Source organism: Paramormyrops kingsleyae, chromosome 7, assembly GCF_048594095.1.
Source record: "Paramormyrops kingsleyae isolate MSU_618 chromosome 7, PKINGS_0.4, whole genome shotgun sequence".
In the NCBI taxonomy this organism is placed as follows: Eukaryota; Metazoa; Chordata; class Actinopteri; order Osteoglossiformes; family Mormyridae; genus Paramormyrops; species Paramormyrops kingsleyae.
Window position 1 is genome coordinate 14,020,533 of NC_132803.1, and position 26,318 is coordinate 14,046,850.

The 26,318-nt window shown below is 42.9% G+C and overlaps 1 protein-coding gene across 1 annotated transcript in view; it reads right to left on the minus strand.

Annotated features, from left to right (window-relative positions):
* Positions 1-20,695: 20,695 nt before the first annotated feature.
* Positions 20,696-26,318, minus strand: part of LOC111850002 (reticulon-4 receptor-like) — a 39,875-nt gene continuing 34,252 nt past the window's right edge. Inside the window, exon 2 of the mRNA XM_023823404.2 lies at positions 20,696-22,811. Within this exon, the coding sequence (XP_023679172.1) occupies positions 21,391-22,811 (1,421 nt within the window). The 3' untranslated portion in view covers positions 20,696-21,390. The remainder of the gene's footprint in view (positions 22,812-26,318) is intronic.

Here is a 26,318-nt window from a genome sequence, read left to right on the forward strand (position 1 = left end):
ACCCTGAGCAGCATAAGCAGTTAGAAGATGGATGGATTGTTTACCTACGGTCCCTAATGCCCACAAGATGAGAAACACTCGAACGTTGTGTACCTATCTTTGTGACATCCAATACATTACTGAGTGCCATGGAATAAGTGTGTCAAAGGAGGGGAGACTCTTACTTTGATAACCATCACATCTCATTCCTGTTTATCTTTGAAGCAGCCTGTCTGTGTGTCGGGTAAGAAAAGAGGGAGGCAGAGCAATGTCATTGACAGTATTTCACAGATAATACTCAGCCGGCATCCTGATTAATCCTGATTACCACAATCCAACTCCCATTGACTGCCACAATCAGTCCTGCATGCAAAATTAAAAGCCCGCAACTGTTTAAATGCATGCAAATAATATGAGAATTTAGATGTGAATTTGAGAATACAGACGTGGGTCAACCACCGTTTTCTTATTTCCATTTTTGCTTAATTCATGCATGTGTGTCAAGCACGAGTCTCAGCACCTAAAGGGACATCAACATGGTCAACTTATATATAATAATCACGGAATGAGCAAAGTTTACTTCATATGAGCATTTGGAAAGCAGTGAAGACTTTGGTGCATACAAACAAGCGCAGACACAGGGATAGCCAATTACTGGCTGAAACCTAAAGGCCGGCCATTGGACCAAATCTCACAAAGGCTTCTAGGAGCTTGGATCTTATGTCAGTGCATAAAACCCAGCTGTATAAAAGGCTGCCTGTTGAACTGGATGCAGGCGCCCGCTGTGATTGAAGTGAAAGTAGCATATACCTTAGGAGCATGACATACGCTGAGTATTTTGTTTGCTGCATGCATTTATGCGTCCTGTACGGTTTGTTTTGTTTTCTATCAGTGCTAAGGATCAGATGGGTGTGGGTGGGGGGGCTTTTCAGGAGCATCAGCTTCTTGATGGATAACGAGGACACAGGCTCTCCTGGTGGTGGTGCTGGCATAGGGGGGGGGGGGTGAGGTTAAGAATCACCACAAGAAAACCCGTGGAGGGTAGAGATATCCACCCAGCTTCCCCGAGAAATCCTCGGATCGGATGGAGTAGAACACCCCCCCCCCACCTGTGACCAGCTTTGTTCTTACACCCATCTTCAGAGATGATTGCCGCGCTCCTACTCCCTTGTTTTAGACATGCCTGAGTGATCGCTCCAAGCACACTGCAGACATAGCGCTTTACAGCTCAAACATAATTGAAAGCGCAGAAGACTATGTGCTGCCTTGTTACATAACCACAGACAGGCAGTGTGGAGACGGTAGCAGCCTCATTAAGGAAAAAGGATCCAGCTGTAATTGATACTGGGGGGTGGGGGGGGGGGTGTCAAGCAGCAGGTTGTGGGTGTGGTCTAAAGATGACAACTTGGTGAACAAATTATATTAATTTGTTAACAAGGCTGGGGAACCCACCTATCGGCCTGCACTGGATGAATCTCCCTGCCTCTTGGGTGTACAGGCAGGCAGGGAGAAGGAACATCTAAGAGGTATGAGGCGGCCCTTCAAAATAAGGAATGCCTTGTGTGTAGGAGCTCGTGCTGCCCACTATTCCTCCTAAAGCACATTCGGCTGAATAGGGACAGCCTCCCGTCTGCCTTTCCTGGAGGCCGCCGGTGATCGCTCACCACAGAAAGACGGCCGACAGCTCGCGGCATTCAGGGGGTCACAAATCCCTCCCAGGAAAAGCTTGCTCATCAAAAGAAGACTCTTTAAGAAGACAGGAGGGGTATCGCGCTCCAGGATTTACGCAGCCTCCATATACAGAGGAAGGGGAGGCCAGGCCATGGGCGAGACAGCAGATGGGAACCACAGATACACTGTTAAACAGCCAGACAAGAGTAACACTGGTCATTTTACCACATCCGTTAATCTAGTCTCATTCCACTTGGTGAGAAGTAGCACAACTGCTATACATGGAAAACATTGGGAGAAGTCCATCCAATGATGGAAAGAACGAGACCGATAAATGGGATTCCCATCTGTTTTTATGACTAGGTCCACCTCCAAAGCAGTTGGTTTTTAAGCAAGAGTCAAATGCTCCCAAAATGTGGATGGGAAAGGCTGTAGCAGCCCAAGCCAGAGACTGCGGGCAGCTTCATGGGTACAGATTTATAGAATTGTTACACACAAGTAGCTTCTGGGTTATAAAAAAAGACCACAATGTTCTCAAAGTCCATCCAGATCTGGGTGTAATGCACATACAAGGCGGATTTTATTTCAACACCTGCCTTAGCTATGGACAAACAGAGGAAGCGGAGAACCACATGATGGCATTAACAAATCAGAGCCAGAACTTGTAAACAGTTACAAGTCAGAAAGTTTTGTGTTTTTCACCCGTATTACTGTCTTGTATAAACTGTGAGAAGAGGAGAAGGCGAGGGAGAACATGACACATGTGAAAGTGCCCCCGCCGGCTGCCCCAGCGAGAATCTCACTGTTCGTCGCCACTCCAGATCGACAGCATGATTACCGTTATCCTGGAATTAATGCGCGAAACCACATAGCAAATCAGTGCTGGCTCCCGTCTCATTATAGATGGATGGAAGGTCTCCCCTCGTTTTTGCCTGCCTGTACTACATCTCAGGGCTCCTAATTCTCCATTCAATCCAGCAGAGAAAGGATCCGGAGGGCATTTCAGCATCGGCGTTGAGCGCCGCATACTGGTCATCCTTGAACCAGAGTGCCACCATCCCACACTTTCCAGATCTCCCTTCGATCCCTGTAGGGATTAATGAGCTCCTATGCATCCACAGCTGCGCGGAAGCCTTAAAAGTCTCATGTCCTGAAGTATTATGTGCAATAACTAATATGGTAGGGGGCTCGATTCAGTCGGATAAAGACGGCAATATCGTCCATGGGTCAGCTGCACCCTGGGAATACTTCCCACGCTCGTATCCGTGCAGAGCTTCTGCAATTGCTACAAAACGAAATAAAGATACATCTGGGAAAAGAGGCGGGCGGGATGCTCATAACAGGCTGATAAAATCAAACTGGGAACAGGAGCCTTCGTCTCCAAGTGCCAGCCGCAAAAAGGTAAGGGGAGCCTTTAAAAAGCCTTTCAAAAAGACCCAGAGCTCACAGAGGTGGAAGTGACTTTTTGTTTGAGATTCAAACTTTCAAAAAAAGTTTTGAATTCATAATGGAATTCTAAGACAGTACTATTACCATTTTACAGTATGTTAGTATCCTTAAAATATAATTTGCAGAAGTAAATAATAATAATAATAATAATAATAATAATAATAATATCCAATATAGTCCAGTATTATCATCTTAAGAGATGATGATGATTACTGTTGTTGTGATTAAGAAATGGAAGTTATTTTTTTTTAAGAATTTGTCTTACAAGCAAGTGCTCACACAAGTTTTGCTCTTGTGTGCCACACACACACACAGACATGTACACCAGTCAGAAGTAAACAGGAGATGCTCAGCAAAGAGGACATTAAACATCTTGGCCCGCAAACTGTGGCACATATGACCGTGTTAAATGTTGACAGTCTTTGTAATGCTGTTTAGAAGCCAACCACATTTAACTGCCTGTATAGTCTTCCCTGCCTGTAATTAAATCAATGGGATAGCAGGAGCCTCAGAGGCTAAGAACAGGTAAACGGTGCGTGCCGGGTGTAAACACCTTCCCCGAGCATCTGTCAGGTTGATACTGCCTTTTAATTGAGCGATAACAAGGAGTGATGCTCTATTTCGTTCCGCTACTGAATATACATAGTACTTTTATAAAGGGATGTTATGTTTACCCTCCATGAATATGAGAGACATAATTTAAGTGCCCAGAGACCACTTTCTCTTTTTGTGAAGTCCACATTTTTAAGGCAAATCTCTTCTGTGTGTAATTGATTTGGGCATTGCTACAGGCTACAGCAGTAGTAGCTTCTGTGAGACCTGCCCGCAGCTGTCATCTCTTGGCTTTATCTCCACGCAGGATGTGTGCATCTAGGCAAACAACAGCCAGTGACTGGGTCGACTTGTCCTCCTATCTGGCGTGTGATTGGCCGCTGAGGGTCTGCCTGTTAGGAAGATAGACTAATGGGTTATTTAACAGAGATGGAGAGTTAATCAGAGACAAGTGCAGGTAAAGGGAAACTTCTGCTCTTCATGCATCTCCTGAGGCAAAGCTCTAAGTCTTCCTTGTCAGCAGAAAGCAGCAGATCAATGGGTAAAAGCACCACGATGGGATTGTCCTCATCCGCCATTTCTATGTTGTGACCAAAACCCTTGCAAAAATCCTCACTAGTCTTTAAGATCTACTTGGTCAGGATATGCAGCTGAATAATATTGCATTTGTGTCATACTGAAACATCCTCCGTGTCTCCAAACCATAATCAATGATTCAATCTCCTGTCCTTACACCAGAGGGGGGTTATTTTAGGTATAAAAGCAGGAGAGAGATAGGTGGAGTATGCTTTTGACACCAAACCATGTAAGGTTTGGCGATATGTTTTGTTAAGCTGATGTCATACAATTTTGTAGTTTGAGTTGTCCAACCAACACTATACTGGAGTAACTCAGATAAAATACCTAAAGGACTTGAACCTTTGGGCTTCAGGTTGCAGATACACGTTCTATTGTAATTTCAATTTATATACAGTGGAACCTTGAAACTCGGACGCCTCATAACTCGACAAACTCGTATGGGTCGAGACACATTAAACTCTACCAATACCTTGAACAGGTCAGTCGAAAAAAATCCAATCTCAACTTGACCAAAAACTCAGAACATGACAAACCAAAACAGACCTGCCAAAAATTGTATGGATTAAGACGCGTCTCTGATGTGCTGAAACGAAGGCAGACAGGCCTACTGAGATCCCGATGCCTATAAATCGCTCTCAGTCTTACAGTACCTCTAGACAGAGTTCGACGTGCGAAAGCTGTGTTCCTGTATTAAGTGTGAATTTTTTTGTGCTTTATCTAAAGTACATTTAGAATTTAGTGATCAATGGTCACTGTTGATACACCACAGCACACAACAACGAAATGTGTCCTCTGCATTTAACCCATATGTGACATCGTGACATAGCAGGGGGCAGCTAATTCAGTGCCCGGGGAGCAGTGCTTGGGGGCCGTACCTTGCTGGTCGGAGTATAGTTAATGTTATTCATTTAATGTTTATTGCTTTTGTATGTGTGATTGTTTCATGTGTGTATTAGTTTTATATTGATTGTTAATGCTTTTTATAATTAGGCAGGTTGGTAGATAAGTTTAAATAGGCAATCATTAGGGGTCTGGGACAGATTAAATTCATTTACATTATTTCTTATGGGGAGATTCGACTCGGACCTCGACCAAATTGCAACTCTACTAACCTTCTAGAATTAATTATGTTTGTCTTCCAAGGTACCACTGTATTATACTAAAAGAAGGAGAGTAAAACATAACTGTGTTCACTGCCCAAAGCACTGAAGATATTAATGAAAGCACCCATGTTGTGTGTATGTCACATAATATTGGTTTTGCAGAATGTGTTTAGTGTGTTTCCTCACACGTCATTTTTACACATGAAACTAAACCAAGTGAAGGACATGGTGTCACTACTCCCACGATCAAGAGGATTTTATCCAGGAAAATGACGCATGGCTTGCTGGATCCCAATAAATCACTGCAGAAATGCTACAACCTCTAATAAAAAAAATATTAAATGAAAAAGCAAACTGTTTAATTTTCCTCTTTGCAAACCATCAAAAAATGACACACGGGCCACAGGAAGGAGTAAATATCTCCAATCCTCACATGAGGAAATCCTGATTCACGGTCTCTACTCTCTGCTCAATAGGCCACAGGAAGGAGTAAATATCTCCAATCCTCACATGAGGAAATCCTGATTCACGGTCTCTACTCTCTGCTCAATAGGCCACAGGAAGGAGTAAATATCTCCAATCCTCACATGAGGAAATCCTGATTCACGGTCTCTACTCTCTGCTCAATAGGCCACAGGAAGGAGTAAATATCTCCAATCCTCACATGAGGAAATCCTGATTCACGGTCTCTACTCTCTGCTCAATAGGCCACAGGAAGGAGTAAATATCTCCAATCCTCACATGAGGAAATCCTGATTCACGGTCTCTACTCTCTGCTCAATAGGCCACAGGAAGGAGTAAATATCTCCAATCCTCACATGAGGAAATCCTGATTCACGGTCTCTACTCTCTGCTCAATAGGCCACAGGAAGGAGTAAATATCTCCAATCCTCACATGAGGAAATCCTGATTCACGGTCTCTACTCTCTGCTCAATAGGCCACAGGAAGGAGTAAATATCTCCAATCCTCACATGAGGAAATCCTGATTCACGGTCTCTACTCTCTGCTCAATAGGCCACAGGAAGGAGTAAATATCTCCAATCCTCACATGAGGAAATCCTGATTCACGGTCTCTACTCTCTGCTCAATAAAAGAGGTCAAATTTATTTAACCCCTGAAAACACAGAGTAATAATTCCCTGAAAAATTTGCAAGTGCAAGTATTTCCATATCTATGAAAAAGGGGGATGGGGGATTCTTAAATTCTGTGACTTTAAAAGAAACATTTAATATTAACATACATTTTTTTCCTCGCTTTTTCAGATTTCCATAGAACCACATGTAGTGTAATGTTGGCTGTTTTTCTCTTAGAAACTGTAACTGTGGCACTAAAATATACACACACAGTCCTGCTAGCAGCAGAGATAAAATCATTCTTGGAAGGACATAGAAAAACCTGCCTCATGGCGTCAACTGATTGAAGAAATGACCATAACTTTGACTCAGCTTGATTAATTCCAAGAAAAAGGAGGATCCTGCCATTTTCCCCCAGAAACAAGCACGACGGCCATAAATGGCAAAATCTGCATGGAAGATAGACAGGAATACAAAGGATTGTTTGGGGTGAGAGCCTTCTCAGTGCTGAGTACACTAAACATGGTACAAGGAGGACCTCTGTTTCTCAAAGGTTTGGTATCGCAGAACACAAACACAGATAATTCACCATGCTGCACAATACAGGAGTGTACCAAATGGGTGAAAGGGTTATTTAATGCTAAACCACTTTAAACTGTCTAAAAGCAAATTAAATATTGGATAAAATAAGATAAGTCTCCTACAAAACAAGAACAAACATATGGCAACCTAAACATCCAAACTGATATCAAACCCCTAAGCCTTCCAGGTGTTTCCAAATCCGGTCCACGTTTTTGCTCCTTCCCAGGTCTCAACTAAGGCAGTACTCAGTAATATACTAGGTGCACAACAGAAACTGCATTGTGCTTGTGTCCACTAGATGACCATGGGATGATACAGTGACCCCAGATTCTTATTAAGGAGGAGAGCTGTAGGAGAGCCGGGCAGCCTCTGCTCAGCACGAAATTCACTAAACTGTGTGCACGGCAGGCATCTTCACATGCAATCAAAATGTACATTAACTAGGCAATGCCAGGACCCACTGCCAGAAGCTTCACAGTTGGACATATTAAATTACCATATTTTCTGAAATCTGTTTAAATATGTGGGATTTACACAGCAGTTACTCTTGTTTCACTGACCTCTTCTTCCAAATCTAGTCATCTGGCTTGTGTTTTTGTTAGTCTGATTGACTAGACACTCTTCACAGTATGTTACTAAATATCTAGCGTCAGCTGAAATCCCCTTATAGTGTTAAATATTAATATACAGCTCTGGAAAAAAATAAGAGACCACTCTATTAAAAAAAAAATCTGCATTTCTAAATCCTGCTTTAATCCTGGTTCTACTGGCAGAAGGCTAGACTGCGAGGCAGGCTGCTTCCAGCGCTCAATTTCTAAGACAGCAGTACACAAGAATAAGGTGAAGCAGGAGACAGTGGCAATAACCAAAAACCAGTCAGGTAGAGGGCAGAAGCGACTTTCTAATGCCATCAACTTATCCGGCAGTTCCTCATGAATAGGAGGATGACATCAAGTGACCTTGAATGAGAAACATTAAGTGGTGTGAAGTGCACTGCTAGGACAGTTCATAACAGGCTCATAGAAGCAGGACTGAAGACCCATAAAGCAAGGAAGAAGCCCTTCATCAGTGAGAAGCAGCGAAGAGCCAGGAGCATACCCTTATATAGGCGCATACCCATAAGTTGAAAAATGAGTGAGACTGAAAACTTTGCTGTGGTTCCTTAATTTTTTCCAGAGCTGTAAATATTAACAGGGGAGGTGCCTTGTATGTATGGGTTTTCATGTCACAAACACATTGATTGTCCTTAATTGACCAGCTGCATGTATTATATCTCTGTTGATCAGATTTACCATGAGTAGATGTTAGCTGCTGGGTGTGGTCCCCTAGCATCTTCTCCATAACCTCCATCTAAACTGTGACAGCCCCACACTTCAAATAAGAACACTCTGTGCAGTCAGAGTTCTTCATGGGTTCTGTCTGAACCTAAGGGGCCATCACCATGAGAATCAATAGCCACAACAAAAAGAAACAACCTCCGAAAAGCACCACAGGTAGGTCGCTCCCCGACAGGTTTGCTACACAATGAGACAAGCTCTCTTAAACTCATCCCAGAACTCCAGATCATGCCCTTGGCTGGCCGCTCTGGCAGCTACAGCTACAAAGCAGCATCTGATGTAAAGTAACCTGGATTTGGAATTGTAATTATGTTGGGGGTGATGATGACAGGGAAGGTGAGAACATAAGAACATAAGAAATTTACAAACGAGAGGGGGCCATTCGGCCCATCAAGCTTGTTTCGGTAGAGCTTAACTAATACAGTAGCTCAGAGCTGTTAAAATCTTATCTAGCTCTGATTTAAAGGAACCCAGGGTTTTAGCTTCCGCTACACTAGCAGGAAGACTATTCCATACTCTGACTACACGCTGTGTAAAGAAGTGTTTTCTCAAATTCAGTTTAAAATGTCCTCTCGCTAATTTCCACCTATGGCCATGAGTTCTATGATGGTAAGATAAGATAAGATACGATAAGATAAGATACGATAAGATACGATAAGATACGATACGATAAGATACGATAAGATAAGATAAGATAAGATAAGATAAGATAAGATAAGATAAGATAAGAAAGTATAAGAAGAACTGTATTCATCCTGAGGGAAATTCTTTTGTCTTAAACATGCTCAGTGCAACAAGAGGAATAAAGATGAGACAGTAAAGAGTTTAAAAAGAACAGTAGTAATAGTGCAAAACAGAATAACAAAATAAATCTAACAAAGTAACAAATAACTATAACAGATATAATAAAAGAACAGATAATTAGTGCAAGTGGTTATGAAAAGTGACTTAGTGTTTGTGTCATGAATATGGCAGCCAGTTTGGGGAAGCAAGTATTTAAACTAATATTAAAGTAGCCATTTGGCTGAACAGTATCGAGACCTGTTAGAATCATATATACCTGGATCATGTCCCCCCTTAATCTCCTTTGCATGGGGCTGAACAAATTCAGCTCCGCTAACCTCTCCTCATAAGACATTCCTCCTTAAAAAGGACATTGCTGCCTTGGAAATGGTTCAACATAGGGCTACAAGAATGATTCCTGGTATGGTGACCAAACCTGCACACAATATTCTAGGTGGGGTCTTACCAAGGAACTGTATAGTGATAGCATCACCTCCCTTGCCTTAAACTCCACACACCTAGAGATGTAATCCAACATCCTATTGGCCTTTTTAATTGCTTCCCCACACTGGCAAGAGTGGGACATGGAAGCATCAACATACACACCAAGGTCTTTCTCATAATCAGCTACCTTTATTTCAGTGGAACCCATAAAATATCTGTACTTTATATTTCTGCTCCCTGCATGGATTACCTTACATTTATCTACATTAAATTTAATCTGCCAGGTATCAGCCCAGTTGCTAATTAAATCAAGATCCTGTTGTAGCCTCTGTGCTGCTAGTTTAGTATCTGCTACACCACCCACCTTGGTGTCGTCTGCAAATGTGACCAGTTTACTGTATGTATTGTGAGAGTAGAAGCTTCATTGAGAAATTAAATGTCACATCTCCAATGAGTGTCACACCCGGCTCGTACGATCCTCGTGTGTGCCACGCCCCCTCGTTACCTCATGTTAATTCCTGATTGTAATCACCTGTTGCCTGTTACGTTCAGCCTGTCTTATGTATTTAGTCCGTGTCTGAGTCAGTTTTCCCCAAATCTGTCATTGTGGTGTTATATGATGTTCCTTGCCGTGTGCCTCTGTCTCCCTGCCAATAAACCCCGTTTGTCCGTATTTATGGCTCCACTCGCTTCCTTCTCCGCTCGCCCGCTTGCCTACTGTATGTAACAATGAGTTTATTCAGTAATTTCTTGCATTTTGACTCTTTTTATGACTCTTGACAATGTTGGTACTTCTCTTGCAAGAGAACAAGCTGACGAACTGTCATTCATAGCCTATAGCTATGAGAAATGACTTCTACAGTTGCTCCTCAAACTCATGTCTACCGGTTTACTTTTTTTTCTAGAGGAGGTAGCTGGATCTTCACCACTGCTTCAGATGGGTGTCCTAGATTTGGAGAAAACCAAGTTCATTAAGAGCCAGTAGTAGAACTAGCAGCACCCTAAATGAACAAGTCTGACAACTACTGGGTGTCCAAAAACATACCGTCTGATAACTCACAAACTTGTTAGCACTGTGAAGCCAAATGGATAGCACCAAGAAAACAGTATGTCACAGTCTAACTGTAACCTGGGGCATAACCACAATGCCTGTTTTTAGAGCAAATCGACCAGTTGTCACTCAAGAGCCACCACTGTCACTAATTTATATTGAATTTAAATGCAATATATAAAGGAGCTATACAGACAGGGATATTCCCAAACTGAACTCTTCTGAAAAAGCTCAGCTGGCATTTCTAAGGAGGAATGAAGATACATTCAGGAAATAGAGAGCAATTTTAAAATAACCTCCTGCACAGAGAAGGATTAATCAAGGTATTACTTACTCAAAGTGAAGTAATGATAATTTAAAATTCCACCAACTTTAATGAGACAATGGATCCTGAGTTTCAGCATCGAGTGAACTAGCAGTTTTCCCTGTGCCCAGGTTCTTTTCAGTAGATTGAGCTGTGGTATGTGAAATGTCATCCTGTTTTACTGTCATGACCTGCTTGTCCGATCCTCCCGTGTGCCACGCCCCCCCTCGCTACCTCGTGTGGAATCCCCGTGTTACCAGCTGTTTCTCGTTGTTGTTACTTAGTCTGATGTATTTAGGTCTGCGTTTGAGTTTGTTTCCCTAGTCATTAACATCATTTTGAGTTTGTTGCCTGTTCTGTTGCCCTGCTTATCTTCCCTTCGATTAAACCTCGTATTCTCCCTACCCCTGGAGTCCTGCATTTACTTCCCCAGTCTGTGCCCCGCACGCGTCGTGACATTTACCACTTGAGTAGGAAGGGAACCATGGGACCCATTTCCTCTATTCCAAAAGGAGCTTATATATAAATATATATATATATATATATATATATATACTATATATATATATATATATATATATATATATATATATATATATATATATACTATATATATATATATATATATATATATACTATATATATATATATATATATATATATATATACTATATATATATATACTATATATATATATATATATATATATATGTTACTCTCATTAACAATTAGTGAACTATACAGTTATTTAGCTAATTTATAACTATGCAGTTATTTAGCTAATTTTTTAGCTAGCCCATGTCCAGTAACTATGGACTGCCAAATGCCAATAATGTTATTTTTTCACCACAGCAAATATTGTGTGTGTCATTTGACACATTTAAGGAATAAAAAAGTTATAAATCATTTTTGTGAAATGACCCGGACTTAGAAACTCCATTATAAGTTTATGGGGTTTCTCAAAAAACTCAATTATTATCTTATAGATGAAGTGCAGTGCGGATGTAAATTCCATTCATTCTTCCATACTCTTCCTTATTTACCACGTTGCCTCCTTGGTTATATGACACACCCCCAGATTGCAGACCTACCCCTTCCTCATTCCTCGGCAGAGATCTGGGGTAGCTTGCGAGGGGTCCGTACCACAGTTTTGGAGATGGGGACTACTGAGATTGTGCCTGGTGTTCACCCAGTTTGGAAACAGAGGGGCAGTTCAACACAGAAATAGTCTGGGGGAGATGGGGGGCTAGGGGTGGATCTGATGCCATAAAAAGTACCACCCTGGCAAGCAATTAGACCACAGAAAATCAAAACAACCCTGGATAACCGGAAGGAGCTGAGCCTCATGGGAAATGTGAAAAGGTTATGCGTGTCTTCAAAGGACAAGGCACAGAACAGCAGAGGCTTAACTCTTATCACTATTGTGTGCACAAACGGATATCGGGCTTTGCAAGTCTAGCTTGATATATTGGGGTCAACAACACAGAGCTAAAGGCTGAGTAACACCACAGTGTTTGGTAACACACTGGAAGGTGTTTGTCAGGAAAAGTAAAATTGAAACATTATTTAATTATCTATCTTTGCCTACCTATAAAGTACATGCAGAAATGCAAATTGTTATGATGGGGCAGGGGAAAGAGGGACGATCCATGGGGCGGTTCACAAAAAAAACTGGGTTTATTATCAAAACAGAACACAAAGGGGGGGGGACGACAAAATAAAGGGAACACAAGGGGTCAAGGACAAAACAGGAATAATAAAGAACTAGCTAAATGTAACCACATAGTAACAGAACTAGGGAACAGGGCAAAACTGGGAGCAAGACACAGCAACAACCACAATGGCTGACTGAGGAAGAGAGCAAAGGCAGGCACTGAAATGCATTGATAACAATGACTGACATGGTGCATGTGTGGGTTATAAAGTATTAGGGGCAATGAGGAGCAGGTGAGGTCAATTAGCGCATACAGCAGGTTCAAACACCAGGGGAAGCTAAAACAAGGAAAACAACACAGTACAACCAGGGAGCAGGGAGCAAACACAAGGGACTGTAACTGGAATACATACACATACTGTAATAAACCAAGAGAACATAAAATAACAAGTATTAAATACAGAAAAAGCCAAGTATTTGGTGCTGGCCTGAGGGCAGCCCCAAACCCACATCTAGAGGAAATCTGGATGACGGTGGCCCAGGCAGTAGGGAAACACACTCAGGAATGTAGGGCTGAAAGACAGAGGAGGAAACAGGATGGCCAGTGACACCTGCTGGCCCAATGGTGCCAAGACACACATGGGAAAGGGCCAGATGGGCATCGATCCTGACAGCAAATGTGTTTAGGGCTTTTTCTTATCTCCATTTTAAATGGCAAGTACAAAAATATATATAAAAAACATGTATAAGATGAGAGGTTGATGTCAGCTGTATTGCACATGTCAAAGTTCTTAAGCCTACTGATTTAGTGCTCTGGTCTTTACTTTAAAAGAGCAATGGGACTGCTGTCAGCCTTGAAGACACAGCTCGAGCGGTTGTTAATTGCAACACAAGATACTACCACATCAACAGCCCATTATGTTGCTTCAAAGCAGAGGACCAAGGTCACGTGCTACTGACCAGTCTCCAACTCGTCCTCCAGATGGCCGGACGTTGGAAATTTGACCTATTTTTCTGGACATCCAGCACTGAAGCCGCCCAGCCGTGACAGAAGCACAGATTCTAATGTTACGCCTGAATTCAGCCTGTTAAATAGGACATTGCCACTTGCAATCTCACAAGGCCGAAAATGCTAATTTGTTTACTAATTAAGTGTTAAATATACCCTTTCCTATGGCTCATACTCAAGTCAATTAAAGTTTTTTGGACAAAAGAGTAAATATTAGATAATACCCCCAGGAACCCTGTCTATGAACACTTAAAAAAAATCACAAAATCTTGTAATCAATTATCCTAATTAGTTGACCTAAAACAGAGTACTATCAACATGATCTCCTATCAGGGTTCTGGAAATTTCTAAAGCTATTGTTATAGACATTACGGCCAGCAATAAATAAATAAACAACGTCGTGATTCATCCCAGACTCTACTACACACTCTGGAGACAATCTCTGCATTTTCAAAGCTGCTTGAAACTGTGCTGTCTTGATAAACTTGTCAGCCTTTCACAGGAATTCTCTTTAACTTGATGGTCTTATCAAATTACGTCGTATTTCTTTGTTTTGGTTCCCTACAGAGACCCAGCAATGTTCAACTTGATTGTAAAAAGTGATTTTAAAAAATCATAGCTGTCAGCCCCAGCAGCTCTGTGCTCAGCCAAAGACAGCTTGGGTCCTCCACTGAATGACTGACCTTGAGCACATTGTGGAACACGAGCGAAAAAGCTAACTAGGGAAGGCTCTCAGTCATCACAGTAATGGACATTCCATTGGGAAGCCAGAAGACCCAAACAGAAGACAGGAGGTTCTGTAATGCTTCTGTCCCTATGGATGTCAGGAGTCCATATCAACTCTGACGCCACTTAATGATAAGGAATGGCTGGCTTCAGGTTGACGTTTGATTAGGCTGCCTCAATTGTGCTCTATTTCACATTCTGCAAATTCACTTACACAGTTCTAATGGCCTGAGATGTTTCTGGAATCCTAAATATGTTTTCAAAGCTTTAATGAAAGACAGATATGACACAATGGTATTTGCCACAGGGAAGCAAAAATGGTTCCTGGAGATTCAAGGCCACCAAATGCTGAGTGCAGGGGCTCATGGGAAATGGGTGTGAACATTGCCTGAGGGACTGGGAGAAGGATGTCAACAGACACGCCCTTGGCTGACTTATCCCTGCAATAATCAGAGCTTCCGATCTCCAATTCCACATCTTTGCTTTTGTCATATATGCTTTCTCTCTCATCGACCTTCGGAAGATCCTGAGTTTCAGATCTTCTGATTGCTGGCACTTAGTTATTGAGCATATTGTGCTTGAAAGCCCAGGATTAAAAGCACTTGCCGGGAATTTTAAGGCTAACAATGCTAATGTCATTTACAGTCCACGGGAGCCACATGATATGTGCGCAACAAAGTAAAACACAGAGACAGGGATGTGGTTTGGGCTTCTTCTTCTTACGCTCTTGCCTGGTGTTTTGCAGTAAGGGTTATCTGGCTGAATATCGTACAAAACAGAATCACAGAAGAACAGCCTCTGAGGCACAAGTCCCAAAAGATTACTCCTGTTTTTTTTTTTAGTATTTTTTTCAATCCTGTGTTAACAAGAACAGAAAATGAATAATTAACCAGACATCGTGTGAGAACCCCCACAAAATACAATAATAATAATAATAATAATAATAAAAAAAACATCTTTAGAAGCTCACGTTGTTGAGAGCCAAGTGGGGGGTGTCTTTTGAAGGCTTTTGGTCTGTGCTCGCTTTGTTATGGCTGGGCAAAAAAATAAATAAATAAATTTGTTCGTTCGCGGAAAAAAATGTCAGTGCTCAAACCATTTTTTGAAAATTTCCCTGCATTGTGACTCTGAATTGCAACAGAAATCCATGATGAAATGGCAGCAGCTCCCGTCCAGCTGCACTACCACAAGTGAAACATCCTATGAATATCAAAATATAACCATATTCAACCTTGAGAAAATAAAAATAAACAAAATAATGCTTCATAATTAAATACCAGAATATAGTAACATACTGAATATAAGTTATTGATCGATGCTGGTGGGTACATGTTTCTCTAGCCTGTGATTTGTGCTAATTTGTTAAAATCCTTGGTGCCTGGTATATGTAGGAGGTATCAGACACTGAGCTAGCGAGCTGAAGGCTGACAGATGTTAAACGCTGTATTTGTGAGGGCAAACCCACTCTTATGTTTAACAGGGCTATGCTCAGAAGTATAAAGTAACAAAGTGTGAATACTTTGCTACTGTACTTAAGTAGTTTTTTCCTGGATTTCTACTTTGCTTGCATTTTTCTATGTTGTGACTTTTGCTTTCACATCGCTATGATTCTCAGGCAAATAATCACTTTTTTTCTCATACATTGTAACATTTTTTTTGTGCTCAGAATCAAGATTTTCTCTCACGATTCTTGAGCAATAGTTTTTTTTTAAATTGTCATTATTTTGCATTACATTGTGTCTTAATGAAACTGGAGCAAACAATATGTAGCGATGCAAAATATTTTGTATATTAATGTACCAAAATTGCCATCCAATATTTACATTTTATCAATATTCAAAGTAACAGCATTAGAGCTACTGCTGAAATAATAATGGTGCACTATTCCACAGTGGAAAACGATGGTTTTAGTAATTTCATTTACTACTTATAAGAGGTCTAAAAGTACTGTTTATAATTCATTATTAAATCTGACTTGTAGATCTATCTTTTGTTTTCCATAGCATAAAAACATCATTCTGCTAATCTGTGCCAGCCAGCTTGGCAAGTTCCAATGCTTTTTCTGAAAAAAATGATGCAACTCAGTTTTCCTTATTGTGCTGCACTGTAACATGTCAATGTTGTGCTCAAACCTGTCTTGAGTGAATATAAAAGGATATATTGTGTTTTGCAAGATCATCCATCCACTGAATTTCTGTAACCACTTCTCCTATAACGGGTCACAGGGAGTCTGGTGCCTATGGGCAGAGGGCAGGGAACACGATGGGGCGCCAACCTATTAGAGGGTACGCTCACACAGAATTCACATACACATCAGTGCGGCGTCTGGTAACTTCATTTAGCCTCAGCGTGTTTGTGGACTGTGGGGGGAAACCCAAGAACCTGGAGGAAACCCCACGATGACATGAGGCGAACATGCAAACTCCATGGAGCTGTGCAGAGACCTGAACCCAGGGCCTGGAGGTATGAGGCCACAATGTAAACTTCTGCACCACCATGTCATGCCATAAGAGTACATTTAAATGCGCAGTAGGCCTTAGTTTTACTTACGTACCTCGAAAACCAGGATTTTTTCATCTTTCTTGGGTGAAATTTCATCATTTTACTTGAGTAACAGTTTGGTGTGGTATCTCTACTTTTTCTTAAGTATGAAAATTGAGTACTTTTTCCACCACTGGCTATACTAGGTGTCACTGTTGTTTCCATACTGAATAATTCTCAATGCTAATGTGCCGCGTGACTTTTTCCTGCTGTTTCCTTAATGGCTGGATTCTCTCTTCACCCATCATAAGCATTCGGCACGCTTGGATGTGACACATCCTTGATAGCACCTTCAGATTGTGGTTCCCAACTCCCTCTGCCCCCTAGGAAACCACCAAGTGGTCAGAGAACAGGATGCTTCTTATGCTGGACTAGAAAGCCCAGTTGCTTCAGTAAATATCAGGTAATTAATGGAAGTATTTCTTAACAGCTAAGCTCTTAAATAAGGAAAATATAAATATGAATATATAAATATAATCTGTAATATGAATATAAATAACAGCAGATGATTGAATGGTATTACCTGAATTCATGGAGATACGTGAAAGATATTTGCATTGTTGAGATGCAAACATATGCCGTTTGCGTTTATTAGAGGTCCGCTGTCAGCCAGAGACACCAATCCCTCATCGGGTTGTTTCAGCGATAAATGTGCCATAGGCTAACATGTCCTGCACAATTGGTACATGCGGCCAACCTCATGATTTGAGGCTATTTGCAAGTTTACCTAAAGCTTGGTTGTAATAAACAGGAATAGCTCTTGTGAGAATTGGTGGGACGGCATTTTCAAAGTGTTGGCTTTTATTCGTACATCAATGTACTGTACGAGAACCAGCTGACTGACTTTATCTTGCCTTAAAGAACCGGAAGTCCGCATCTGGGGAGCTGTATTAGCATTTGGTGATCCCCCCCCCCCCCCAACTTGAAACCCCAGGAGGCCACTCCTGTTTCACCTCAGAGTGAGACTATTAACATTAACTGCCTGTGTAAATGCCCTGCAGCAAAAACGGAGGGAAATTCAGAACTCCATGTGCTCTGCAGGCCGCCCAAGAAAAAACATACAGATGGGGGGGGGACTGCTCGTCGAATGAATAATGCAGAGTTTGGTTCTTGCCGATTCATGTCAGGTGCCTTGAGTGCGAGGCGCAGACATGGTCCCCGAGGTTTTCCCGATGCTTCCGAACTGTCAGGAAGCGGCTGGCAGCCATCTCGCAGTGTGAACGCGCGTAGACAAAAAAACAGTCAGAAAATTCACAACTGTGGAAAACTCAAAGGCCTCTTCATGCATCTGAAGGCATAAGATGGAAGCTGTAATTATTTACCTTCTCAATTTGCCAATATTGCTTTAAATGTCTCAACCAACTTTTTTAACTCATTACTGTAACCTGGAAGTATTCCAGCAACTCGATGTGTACATTTACTGCACTGCAGGTGTATTGTTAATGGAAACCAGGACAGATTCGTTTTAATGGCTATGGGAAAGCCTGGCTCAACGCTTCTCTTCATCTGAGTTGCTCTTCAGAGAAAATTTCCGGTGACAGATCTTGTTCACTGAGAAGGCCGTGACATGGCTATCGGCCAATCTCCTCTCTTCCCTTTCCTGTGCCGCCGATTAGCCGGGGGTATTAGCACACCTCAGAGTGGGGGCACTGAAGCGCTGTACTCAAGATAACAGGTGCTGCAGGATTGAACTGCCGCCTTATCGCCGGGGCAACCCAGCAAACGTGCACATGTGACTTTCGGCTCTCCCCGAGAGGAACTGTGGAAAGTAGAGGAGGCCATGGAGAGGAAAAAAAGTGGCCGCAGACTGACGTAGAATCAGGTACAGCCACTAGATACAGCTACTGCTGGAGGAGCCGAAAGACATCACCTCCAGCAGTCTGGAGGACAGTGAGTACAGAAGGGGACAAAGAATGTGTGTGTGTTTGTGTGTGTGTGTGGGGGGTCATAGCATATCTCTTTTCACATAGGAAGTGGATCCTCACATTGGTTACACACTTTACAATTACCTCTATAGTGAGATACACACTCTACAGTCTTGAAAAGCTCATGGGAGTTGTCTTACACAAAATTATTGGTTAAGAGAGATAACCAATCAGGTTGTAGAGGAAGTGGGTCCAAGTCTCCTCTAGTTGCTTAGACCCACCTCCTCTCTAATCTGATTGGTTATCTCTCTGAACCAATAATTTTGTCGTTCTGCCCTCAGAACAAGTAACTAAGTGGTCCCATAATTAAATGGTACTGATGAAGTCCTGATGGAAATGGCTGGAGTTGGGAAATGATGCAAATATAATGTTAAGATGGACTGCTGCCCAGGTATCTACAGGAGGGAAAGAACAGCTCTGAATGTCTGTATGTAGGATTCAGGCAGGGGTCTGTGAGGACTATGGGTCCATATGCTTACATAGGTTCAGTGCTGGGGTCTAGATTTTGTACTTGACCCTATACTCACATGAGAGCCTGACCATATGCTCACACATCTTCTGTAAATAAAACATAGCCATAAATGTTTGTGATGACTACAGTTTCTACAACATTTAGTGTTACTACAGACATCACTAGACGACACCGCTCGATTATGCGTGACTGATTCTAGAAGTAACTAGAGGTCTCAGATGGCAAGCTGTCACGTGGAATGAAGGGGCAATTCGCCGGTATCTGCCTGCCTGTCACCCCAGAGACTAAGAACTGCTCTGGGGTGTCCATCCCACCTCCAAACCTGCACTCTTAATCATGCCGACCGAGTGCAGAGAACAAGTTAAATGAAAGAAGTCCGGGGTTTCCAGAGAGAAACAGGCCCGATTGATTGCCTCTTTATTGCTAGAGCAATAGTTCTCTGTATAGTCAACTGGCATTTACTCAGGGTTTTTAATAAAAGAGCTGTAAAGCAGTTATAATTATAATTACAGATGCATCATTATAATTATAACGTTCATAATTGCAAACTTTCTGCAAGCTGGCTGTTTGTTTCTTAGCTTAGATTATTAAACTTTAGTTAGTGATTCTTAAACTTTTTGAACCAAGTGTCACATTTGAAGAAACCGAAGCAGAACCACATGGCAAAAAAAAAAAAAATACACAGAACCCCGAGCACTGACCATTTCATGGTGGGGGGGGGGGGGTTAAGCCAGCTTGGCATAGCAAAGCTTTGAGATGTTGGGGATGAGAGCAGTGAGCTTTAAGTGCAGAATGAAGCCCAAGAATCAGCATGTGCAGGATTGATTAGGTTACCATCACCTGTCCCAAATGTCTCATTATAGAGAATATATATAATAATACTATAATAATATTAAATTGCTTTTTTAGATCCTGGTTTAATCTTGGTTCTGCTGGCAGAAGGCTACACTGAGCAGCAGGTTGCTTCCGTGTTCATAATGTCTAAGACAACAGTACAGAAGAACAAGGTGAAGCAGGAGACACTGGGGACAAACAGAAACCAGCCAGGTAAAGAGCAGAAATCACTTTCTAAAGCCAGAGACGACTGTTAACTTATCCGACAGTTTCTCATGAACTGGAGGATGACATCAAGTGACCTTCAAAAGGAATGGGTGTACACTGCTAAGACAGTTCATATCGGGCTCCTAGAAGCCGGACTGAAGACCCATAAAGCAGGGAAGAGGCCCTTCATTAATGAGAAGCAGGGAAGAAGCAGGCTGCAGTTTGAAAAAAAAGAAACTATATATATATCAGTGAAACAAAAAAAATTGTGCTGCAGTCTCTTAATTTTTTCAGAGCTGTATATATAAAACTTTTACATCGATTTAAATCTTCTCAGGTACCACCTGGGGGCCATCCAAGTACCACAGTTTGAGAACCACCGACCATAGAATAAAAATGAATGATAATAACTATGCTGATTTAGGAAAAAAGAATACTTTATTTATATTTATGGTTGGTCACAAGTAAAATAATGCATATCTATAATATACAACAACCTCAGTGAACAAACAGACAGCACCCGTAAGCGAATGCTCTCCGTGACCACGGAATGACGGTAGGACGAAACTGAAATAGAGAAGAATATCTGTAGCTTAACACTTGTGGATATTAAAAAATAATAAAAATATTAGCATCGAACAAAAATGCATCACTTCTTTTGAAAAAATAAAAACGAATGGAGAAAGAAAATCCAACATGTCTTTGGGTTTGTCGTGGAAAAAAAAAAAAAAACACCCAGAACATTCTTAGTCTGACAGCATGTGTGCATTCTGCCCTAAAGTGACGATGTTTTCGGTGGCTGGCTAGTCGCTATCTTTGCAGCAAAAGCGTTGATGCTTCGAGGGGAGCTGAGAAGCACTCATGGTGCACCTCAGTTGGTTGGGAGTTTCGTGAACAAATGATTTGGGCACTGTTTTTTTATTTACAATAGGTGCTGTATACTCTATAAAGGCATCCATTTGTCATCTTTTCCCTCTCGTGTCTTTTATTCATTTTTCTTTTAAAATCTACAGTGTGCCCTTCCCCTTTCCCTACGGAAGTCTTTGGAAGTCACGGCATGTTTGGCTTCCCAATCTTTTTGGGAAGCATCGGTGTCCAAGTTGCCTCCCGTCCCTCACCAGGTCCAACATGTGAATAAGGAGGACCAGAGCACAGGTAAAATAAGGATATCCAGTGTTCGAAGCAGGGTTGCTTTGCCTTTGGGGCACTGCATGTCTGAACTGAGGTTCTTTGAGCATTTCTTCTTACTGGAGGGATCCGTGGAAGATTCCAGGTCATCAGAGACATCTGGTTTCACTTTTCCCGGGGCCTGGTTCATGTTGGAGTTGCCTGGACCTGGGCCGTCGTTCAGGTTCTGCTTGTTCCGGGTGCCATTCTCTGATTGGTCCACCTCTAAGAACTTAGTCTTAGCAATATTCTCCTTCTCTTTAGGGGAGCTGTTGGTGATCTGCCGGCTGTTGTACAAGGAGGGATCCGGCAGGCCTTTGCTGGAAATGATAGATGATTTGTCACTGTCCGGCAGGCAGCACCGGGGAGTTCCTCCCCAGAGAGGAGCCTCGGTAGTTGGGTACTTTCCTGGCCAAGCCTTGGCACCAAAGATCCCAGTCCATGTATGAAGAGTGCTATCGACACACCCCTCTAAATCACTGCTCTTCAGTTTTTTCAAATCCTTCCCTGCCAAACTAGCAGGAACGTGACACTCCAGTGCTGAGCTGGACCCTTTGAATCGCTTGAACCAATCCCAGAGCGTCCTAGCCCTGCAGTCGCATATCCATTGGTTCCCGTTGAGACGCAAGTACTGAAGCGATGCCATAGGTTCCATGGTCTCCCCTGTGAGCACAGTCAGATTGTTGTAAAACAAATATAAGGTGGTCAGTTTGCCCAAGTCTTGAAAAGCTCTTTGCTGGATGAAAGTGACGCGGTTCTGGTGGAGCAGCAAGCGGTCCAGGTTGACCAAGCCACGCAACATGTGGTCGGACACAGTCTTGATTTTGTTGTTATGGAGGAAAAGGTAGGATAGGTTGGCAAGGTCCATGAATGTGTTGTCATGTAGGGTAAGCAGGTTGTTATCCTGGAGATACAGGTACTGCAGGGAATATAGCCCACGGAAAACTCCGACTGGAAGCTCAGAGAGCCCACACCTGTGAAGGTGCAGGGTGTGTAACCGCGTGAGTCCCCGGAAGGCCGTGGAGCTGATGATCCTCATGTTTCCGTTGTCGCCGATGTCCAGCTCCTCCAGCCTGCCCAGGCCGTAGAAGGCACCCGCTTCGATGTGGCTGATGTCGTTGGAGTATAGCCACAGCACCGTCAGGTTCCGGCAGCAGCTGAAGCTAGTGGAGCGCACTACCGTTAGCCGGTTACTCTGGAGGAATATCCTCTGGCTCCGCTCGGGAATTTCAGTGGGGATGGAGGAAAGTCCTTGCTGCTGGCAGGCCAAGGTGGGCCGGGGCTCTTCGTAGCACACGCACGTGGCCGGGCAGCCCGGCGCCGCGGACGCTGACTGAAGCCACAAGGCCAGGAGGAGAAGCCCGCCCCCTGGAAGAAAAGCAGACAGAAGTCAGTCACAGGCCGGCCGACATGCGCCACTGCATCGCTCCTTCTGTCAGGCCGGGGGGTTGGAACCTTTCGTAAACCACGTACCACGAAATGACAATAAGCTATAACTTACGGACCCCCTATGACTTATGCATGAGCACATACATTTCTGAACATTTTTCTCATTCTGTGAAATGGATAACAATACAGAAAATGTACAGTAAGTCTCTGTGGGCCCCCTGCAACTGCTCCATGGACCCACAGGGGGTGGCAGACTGCAAGTTTAAAACCCCCAAGCAATTAATCTGGAAACTTCTGCTGATTTCCCACTGCTTTTTTTTTCAATTTTGAAATGCCTTTTCCTGAAGTGTTGGCTTCAGACGTGATCCGCTAAAAGCTACTTACGGTTCAATAGTTGGAGAAAACTGCAGCGCCTTCTTTTGAAAAAAGGAAACATCAGGCAGTTTAGCAGCAGCCTCAGCTTAGAGCTGAAAGGAAGTTTATTCTCTCCCTCCACAGAAGAAACAGAGAGTTACAAGTCTTTGAGATTTGTTTTGAAGCGAGACAAATTTTATTTTAAAAGCAATTCCCCCGCGACATCTGGGTGTAGTTTTCACTGAATGTGCTATAGTGGTGCTAACTAATTCTGGCCCCCTGTTTTCGTTCCTCATTGACAAGTGCTGTCAGTCTCCCTTCCTCCAATTTTCAAGTTATATCACAGACACAGTGACCAGCCGCTGCGGGAATTGTCTGCGACAGATCTTAAAAATACATCTCCCTAAAAATAATAAAGTACCTGACAAAACTGCTATTACACCTATTGAAGTATTTTTTTCATTAAGCAACAAAAGACAAAGTCACGTGTAAAATTTGAGTTACTTTTCCGACATGCTAGGTATACCTCCTTACCTCTAGGGGCGCTCTTTCTCAATAGTGAGTTGTTGTCATGCAAATAAGCAGCTACAAGGGATGATCACAGTTGGCTGGAAGGATTATCCCCCATTGCCAGCTAATGGACTCCGAGCAGTAGCTGATTGGGGAGCAGCTGGCACAAGCCCCTTGGTAATGGGAGGGCTCATTAAATTAGACCGCACTGCAGTCAGACCAGCTCCCGGGTGCTAATTGTATGTAGGCCCATGGGAGGGCATCAGATGAGCTGTTGTGTTGTGTCATTGTTGCCAAGAGACTCCGAGTCCCAGAACGGATAGATGGGACCTCAAACTAAGCAAGAATCCTGGGGTGGGGTAAGGGAGCAGGAACGAGGCACCGTGCACCCCAAGAAGCCCGTAGATAAAGAGAGCAGTCTGCTCCCAAAGACCTTGCAAGATCTCCAGAAAACCTGCTCAGGTAAACTGAAGCTGCAGTCCACATCTCACAGGGTCTAATAATATGAGGGATCACGTGGTCTCTGTTGTCCTGTGCGACTGGTCAACAGAACAAGGAGGGATCTGTCCAGATAAACATCTCACATGCAGATTTCACCTGTTGTCTTCCCCGGCTCTTCGGTCATTCCTCATATTTACCATGGTTAAAACGTAGCATTGGAAACACGGTATTAGATGCATTACAGGGCCAGGCTATTTAAAGTGGGTATTTAAAAATAAAAAACCCCAGCAAAGCTGAATGCTGAACAAATGTTGAAAGCGCACAAAATCAAATATGACTCTCAGGAACATGGATGATTTTCTAAGCACATAACTGTCGGAGTTTTCCGTGGGCTACATTCCCTGCAGTACCTGTGTCTCCAAGGATAACAACCTGCTTACCCTACAATGCTATCGATATACTAGATCAGAAAAGAGATCTTCTATAGCAGCTGGGAGATAAATCAGAGATTTATCATAAGTTTTGTACTCATATTGCAAAACAGGAAACCCTCTGGTGATAAACTAGATAATTTAATTTTGTGTCATATTTCCTTTCAAGCAGTGTGTAATGACTAGATAGATAACTGTGTCCTGCAGGGTGAAATTTTGTTTTTTTTTTATCTCCTTTTTCTGCGTGTCACACATGGTTGCGCTTGAAGTGATGGTGACATTTCCTATCCAGATGAATGACACCTGAGCTGTTTCGAAACATCCCTAAAGCCTCCCCCATCCGTGTAAGTGAGCGAAACGTCGTGCCGAGGATTACCGGCATTATGAAGAGTGTTCCCAAGCACAGCCGAGGTGCAGCCCCTAGGGGATCAATGAATAACGATCCCCTTTACTGCCTCCGTACAATAAATTATTTTTGTAGCTTTGAACTGATGGGCAAGGTAATTAAAACATCACAGCGTAACTGTGGCGTTTGTAATAACAAGCCGTGTGCACATGCGCGGCGGAAAATTCGATTATTATCAGATTATTATGACGTTATTCTTGTGTTTGATACAAAACAGAGAGGAAGGTGGCATCACACCAGTCAGGGTGCCAGGATTTAAAACAGCGACGCCATGAACCTGGAAGCAGGGAGATATAATGAGACTCAATTTCGGCTGATAAACGTCAAGCTGTAATATTTTTGTAATATTTACAAAGGAAACATGCTAAATAATGGTCTTTACCTGTCAAATACAGAGATCTGCCTTTGAAAAACGTTGCATAGGCCATATCACACGCACACACACACACAAACCCGCACATGTACACGCACACACACACACACACAGGTTTGTAATTATATCTTTGTGGGGACTCTCCATTGATTTCTATGAGGAAAACTCTAATCTCAACATGACGACCTTAACCCCTACCCAGCCCTAACTATAATCATAAGTAACCAAACAAAATACGACACTCTTGGCATTCTTAGTTTTTTGATCGCATTTACAAATCTTTGTAGGAAAATTAAAAATGGTCCCCACAACATCAAAATAACAGGTTTTAATTACATTGTGGGGGGACATGTGGTCCCCACAATGTGATATAATCTATACACACACACACACACAAACACTAGCACACGTGCACACGAGGAGTCCCACGGCGCAGCTCGTTAAACGTATCCCACAGTCCCTCAGTCACAGCTCCTACACACAGAGCCTGCCTTTGCACGGCGCCTGCTGCTTCCGCCCTCCTCTCGGGGCTGTCCTCTCACCTGTCTGACGGATAAAAATACCCCACCGCGTGACGAGCATCAAATCCCCACCCGCCCCCCTCCCCCACCCCCGGCTTCCGTTCCTCCGCCCCGATCCCGCCCGCGTGGCCAATCCCAGCTCTTTCTGCAGGCTCCTCTCGTCCCGCCCACGCGGTTCTGCCAGCGCCGCCCGCTCTCGGCCCTGCGTGCCGTTTCAGAGCCTCCCCGTCTCCTCCTGACACATCTCTACTCCGCTGTCAGCCGACGGGATATGGCCCACTCAAAATAGGCTTATTAAACAAAATAAAAGTAATAACTGAGTAAATTTATGCTATTTTCTCTGCAGAAATGGCAATTCTTCCTTTTTTCATAAGCTGTGGATGGACAGGGAACGCAGCTTGAGGCACAAACCTCATTTTCCATAGGCTGTTTTTGGACTGAGGTTGCCTG